The sequence below is a fragment of the Centrocercus urophasianus genome, unplaced genomic scaffold (genome assembly GCF_019232065.1).
Source record: "Centrocercus urophasianus isolate 14NV4802_14NV808 unplaced genomic scaffold, USGS_Curo_1.0 seq_901, whole genome shotgun sequence".
Taxonomy (NCBI): domain Eukaryota; kingdom Metazoa; phylum Chordata; class Aves; order Galliformes; family Phasianidae; genus Centrocercus; species Centrocercus urophasianus.
The window spans coordinates 36,619-42,458 of record NW_024885535.1 but is presented as its reverse complement, the minus strand read 5'-3'; the positions used below and the strand labels follow the sequence as shown (position 1 = coordinate 42,458).

The 5,840-nt window shown below is 50.9% G+C and overlaps 1 protein-coding gene across 1 annotated transcript; it reads left to right on the top strand.

The window, feature by feature from the left end:
* Window positions 1–1,375, top strand: LOC122171675 (hemoglobin subunit epsilon; the record flags this gene model as incomplete). Its single annotated transcript, XM_042839394.1, has 2 exons — window positions 1–213; window positions 1,247–1,375. Coding segments are annotated over 2 exons (342 nt in total), but the record flags the coding sequence as incomplete, so codon positions are not given.
* Window positions 1,376–5,840: the final 4,465 nt, after the last annotated feature.

Below are 5,840 nucleotides of genomic sequence, written 5' to 3'. Positions count from 1 at the left end.
GTCTACCCCTGGACCCAGAGGTTCTTTGCGTCCTTTGGGAACCTCTCCAGCCCCACGGCCATCATGGGCAACCCCAGGGTCCGTGCTCACGGTAAGAAAGTGCTGAGCTCCTTTGGGGAAGCCGTGAGGAACCTGGACAACATCAAGAACACCTACGCCAAGCTGTCGGAGCTGCACTGCGACAAGTTGCACGTGGACCCCGAGAACTTCAGGGTGAGCTGTTGGCACGAGGAGATGTTGGCAGCCTGAGCCCGTTCCCTGTGCAATGCCTTGCTTTGAAACACGGGGGCTGCCCCAGCCACGCTGGCTGAGCACTTTCTATCTGGTGGAGTCAGCATCCCTGCATAGACCCAGTGAGTGCAGAAGTCTTTGCAGGAGGGCAGGTGGCTTTCAGGCTGAAAAGTTCCATTTTTTTGTGTCAGTGCAGCAATGGGAAGGAGAAAGTACTGTGAGACTGTAAGCTAAAGGAGGCATTTGGGTTGAGAACAAATGAAAGCAAACCAGAGGAAGGCGCAGGCTGGACTGGAGGAAGCAGAGGTGGAGGGATGTTCAGCAGAGCACTGAAGGAAGTCATACATCCTATAGAATTCTGTGATTCTATGGGAAAAACAGCAGCTCTGAAATGACAGAGCAGGTTTATGGCTTATCCAGAATGGGCTGCCTATCTGGATCATAGAATCATAGAACCATAGAACCATAGAACCATAGAACCACAGAATGGCTCAGGTTGGAAGGGACTTTTAAGCCCCCCAGTCTCACCCCCTGCCGTGGGCTGGGTGTCCTCTGCCTCAGGCTGCCCAGGTCCCCATCCAGCCTGGCCTTGGGCACCTCCAGGGATGGGGCTCCTACAGATTCTCTGGGCAACCTGGGTTAGAATGGGCAGTCTTTCTTCCTGTAACTTCTGCAAATAAAAATGTGTAGATTTCCTCATTTACAACAAACAAACAAACAAACAAATAAATTACAAGCGGCGTTTTTCAAGGTGGATATTAGGCCAAACCAGCATCCCAAGAATGGAGGAAAACGGTCTCAAGGCTTTTTCTCCACCCGCTCTCCCTTTCTTTTCGCAAGGATGGAGCAGACCACTTTTTTTCCCCCCAGACTCGGAGCTTTATAAGCAAAGAGTGAGCACTTGGGCCCAGCAGCCCCAGCAGCAAGCGCTGAGGCTGTGCTGAGTAGGAAGAGGAGATGCTCCCTGGCCGTCCAAGCAGCACTAATCTTTCCTGCTCTCCACTTTCTCCCGCAGCTCCTTGGGGACATCCTGATCATCGTTCTGGCTTCCCACTTTGCCAGGGATTTCACTCCTGCCTGCCAATTTGCCTGGCAGAAGCTGGTCAACGTTGTGGCTCATGCTCTGGCCCGCAAGTATCACTGAGCTGCATCACAGCATGGCCCAATAAACACCTGGAATGCATGTGGTCTGCCTGTCTGTGTTGGGGGGTATGGGGAGAGTCATGGGGCTGCTGAGGCAGGGTTCTCATCACTCTGGGGTGCAGCCATGCGTGTGCTCTGCCTTGACATGCACATGGGGCTGGGGGGAGAAACACACAGCAAATGCTGGAACACACTTGCAAGGGGTCTGGCACTGGGAGGGCATCAGAGAGGGCTGCAGGAGAAACTGGGGACTGGGAAGAATGCAAGCCTGTTCTCCTGATTCTAAATTAATCAGAAATGAAATGATTCTGTGTGATTTGCCCAAGGAAGCTGTGGATGCCCCATCCCTGCAGGCATCCAATTCCAGGCTGGATGTGGCTCTGGGCAGCCTGGGCTGCTGGTTGGCGACCTGCACACAGCAGGGCTTGGAGCTGGATGAGCGCTGTGCTCCTTTGCAGCCCAGGCCATTCAATCCTTCTATGACTCCATGATTCTGTGAAGCCAGCAGTGGGGCACACAGCTCCCTGCCTGCTGCTCCATCCCCCACCCAATGGTCTCCATGGTGCTTGGAGCTGGGCTACACATCAGGCTCAGTTGTTTGTTCGTTGGGATGAGGGTTACAAGGATGGCTTTTGTCTCCTATTTTATTACCCCCAAAAAGGAAAAGTATAAGAGCATCCAGGGCTCTTTATCTCCCTCCTACACCTCAGAATCACAGAATCATAGAATCCTTAGAGTTGGAAGGGACCTCTGAAGGTCATTTGGTTCCAACTCCTCTGCATTTTACAGGGACACTACAGGTAGATCAGGTTGTGCAGGGCCCCATCCAGCCTCACCTGGAAAGTCTCCAGGAATCATCCATCATCCATCATCATCAAGCATCCATCACATCTCTGGGCAGCCTGTTCAGTGCCTCACAGGACGTTGGACCCTCCTCATTCTTGGGGGCACTGCTGAGAAGTGTCCTTAGGACCTCGATGGAGGATGGTGACAGCAAAGTGACAGTAGCTCAGAACATGGAAAATGTGTTTCAGGACATAGATGCTGCTGAAGGCTGTGCCTTTGGAGGGCAGTGAGGTTGGGGGGGGTGGAGACACAAGGGTGGGATGGGGGTGTTGCAGAGTGAGCTGACATGCTCTGTGCCTTCCATCAGGAAGGCTGTGACCATGGGGTTGGCTGTGCACGCAATCCAAGAAGCACTTTGGTCTTCCTTCCCTTCTGAGGAACTGCAGCCCAGACTTCGTTCAGGTTTTGCTTTACAGTGATGGGAAAACCCTAAACCTCTATGAACTGCTGCACTGAATGGATGGGAAGCTCTTCTCATCTTCTTTGGCAGGTTGATGGATTGCTCTCCTCACTCACAGCAGCTCCTCTCAGAGCTGAGGCAGAGCTGCCAACCTCTGATGAATGAGCACACTGCGCTGCCTCAGAGAGCAATAAGAGAATTTCCACAGTGACAGCAGAGAAACAACTGAATGGGCTGTGTGAGAGGACTGCTAAAATTAGTTGGAAGAGACATTGGGTTGTAATAGAAATCAGCAAACAGAGCTGAGCTGTGGATGCAACCTCCCTCTTTGGGTGACATCCACTTCTGGGAGCTGCCCTCTGCAGGAACACCGTGCACAGCTGTGCAAACACTGGGTGCAAGGTGAAGATTCCTGCTTCACAGAACAATTGAATGTCCTGGGCTGCAAAGGAGCACAGCGCTCATCCAGCTCCAAGCCCTGCTGTGTGCAGGTCGCCAACCAGCAGCCCAGGCTGCCCAGAGCCACATCCAGCCTGGCCTTGAATGCCTGCAGGGATGGGGCATCCACAGCCTCCTTGGGCAACCTGTGCCAGTGCCTCACCACCCTCTGGCTCAAAAACTTCCTCCTCACATCCAACCCAAACCTCCCCTGTCTCAGTTTACAACGGATAGCATGCACAGCTTTAGTGGGTGTTAAGGAAAAGAAGCAGTCAGCCAGTGCTAGGATAGCTGATGGAGTTGGTGCCATGAAAAATGCTGCTGTGGTATTTTGGTGCTTGTGGGAGAAACTGCTGTGTTTGCTCCACAGGGAACCTCTTGTTTGGAAATAAACAGCTCACAATTTGTGCTTAAAGACCCGCTGAATCCACCAAACCCCAGAGCACTTTAAGAAATCCTGATGGAAAGCTTGATGCAGGAGGCGGTGGCGTCGAGTGCTGATAGACTGACAGATCTGCTCAGATCCCCACGCTTGCTGCTGCAAGAGCAGCAGAATAAAGCAGCTCAATCCTCTTTTGGCACGAGCCAAAAATATTCCTTCAGGACTGCCTGGGAGCAGCACCTCCGCTTCTTTTCCACATTGCTATCAAGATCTGATGTCACTGCAACAGCAGCACTGCTGCAAAGAGCTGGAGAAACGTGATTTGCATATGAAGGGATTTTTGATCCATTCCCTTTCAGTAACTTTGGAGGAATGATGGTCTGAAACCCCACCGGGAATCCTCATGGTGGTTCTGCCTCATTTTCCCTTTTTTTTTTTCACCCCTTCTGCTTCTCCCACCCCTGTTTGGTGCCTTTGTATCCCAGATTTGCTTTAGCAGGAACACCAGAGATGTGCTTATTTTCCATCCCAGGGCAAAAGTGGAAGGATATCAGAACTGAGACGGTGAGGCAGGAGTTCCTTTCCCATATCCCAAGGACTCCTTTGGACAGAAGGACATGAAGCAAACTCAAAGACCAAATTATTTTCCTTTCATTTTGTTGATCTGTTATCACATCTCCATCTTTCTTTGTCCTGTGCACATCATGGCTGCTGTGCAGACACACACTGAAATGAGCAACTCCTGAATAGGGACCCACTTATTCACTACGTGGAAAACAACAGCTGAGGGCATTAATGTGATTTAGATGTATCCACACCATCAAACTGGAGTGGTCTGAACCAGCCTCACCTTTGTCCATACAGAAACTGTGGCACCATCACAGAATCAAAATCACAGCATCACAGCATGGTTTGGGTTGGAAGGGAGCTCAAGGATCACGAAGCTCCAACCCCCCACCAATGCAGGGCCACCAACCTCCCCATCTCACAGCAGCCCAGGCTGCCCAGGGCCCCATCCAACCTGGCCTTGGACACCTCCAGGGATGGATGGGGCATCTCACCATGCCATGCATTCCTCCTGATATTTGAGAGAAGGCAAACAGGACAAGAATCTCCTGGGTGCTGCCCAGCTTCACTACGGGCTTCACTGCAGGGCTGTGCAGCACCTGCTGGGTGGAGGATGTGCTCACCCTGACCCACAGGCTCTGGTACCACTTCCTCCAGGCACAGCCGTCCACAGAGCTTCTGCTTCACCCCACCTCTGCCTGCAGGGAAGAATTCCCAGTCACGGAGGGGAGAAATTCATTACGGAATTGTTTCCGTTTTGGGATGTTTATTTTATTAACATCCTTTATTTTACACATACAAAGTTTCCAGTGTTCGGCAACATTAGAGAGAAAAAAAACCCTTCCAGTGAGAAAGAAGAGCAAAATTGCTGGTCCTGGCTCTTTCTTCATTTTTCAGCCTGTGTCCTGGGTGATTAACTTAGTTGAAATGCATGAATGTGAAACACAAGCGTTGCCAGACGTGCTCTGGACTGCACTGCTGGATCGTTTTCCATTGGCATCTTAGGACAATATTCCTGCAAAGTACTCCATAAATACTAGTCCTGACCTTCACTTTTTCTGCTTTGCCTCTTTGCTTTGGTTACCCTGTTCCATAACATGGAGAAAATAAAATGTATGCACCTTTAAAAGGATGCGCTGGGATTCCCCTGCTGGTGTTCAAAAAACGATGCTTATGTCACCACGTGGAAGGGCTTTCGCACAGCCAAAATGTAGGCTCAGCCACTAAAGAGTTTAAACCTTCTCAAACATAGGGAGAGAGAAGAATGAGACACCGCTCCTGTCCTTGTAGGCAGGGATGTGTATGTTTTTCCAGGGACACAAAAACCTACAGATGCACTACATTGTACCCCACATTCAGCGACAAACCAAAGCAATGTTTCCGGAGTCCCAGGTGGCTCTCACTGCTGCTGGGATTTCACGTGGGTGTTACAAAAACAGGCAGCTTCTCCTGCATGTGAAACGCTGGGGCAGCAGAGTGATTCCCTCCCCCTCTGCCTCGCGTGTCGAAGGACATCAGCCAAACAGAGGTAAGCGGGTTGGGGGCAGCCATGTGTTTCCATGTCAGTCTCACTTTATCACTGATGATTTCATTTCGCAAATGTTATTTTCCCTGCAGATTTTGTAATGAGAGATTGTTTTGTTTCACAGTCAGCTTGCATGTCGATCACTCACTGTCCTGCAGCTCTGACACGCTTCCCTTTATCAACCCTCCTGCTAAAACATCACCTAGCCATCAGGCAGTTATGGCCTTTACACCCTGTGACTGCCTGTTTCCAACCATCTGTCCATCTTCCCCTCCATTCATTCATCCATTTACCCATCTATCCACCCC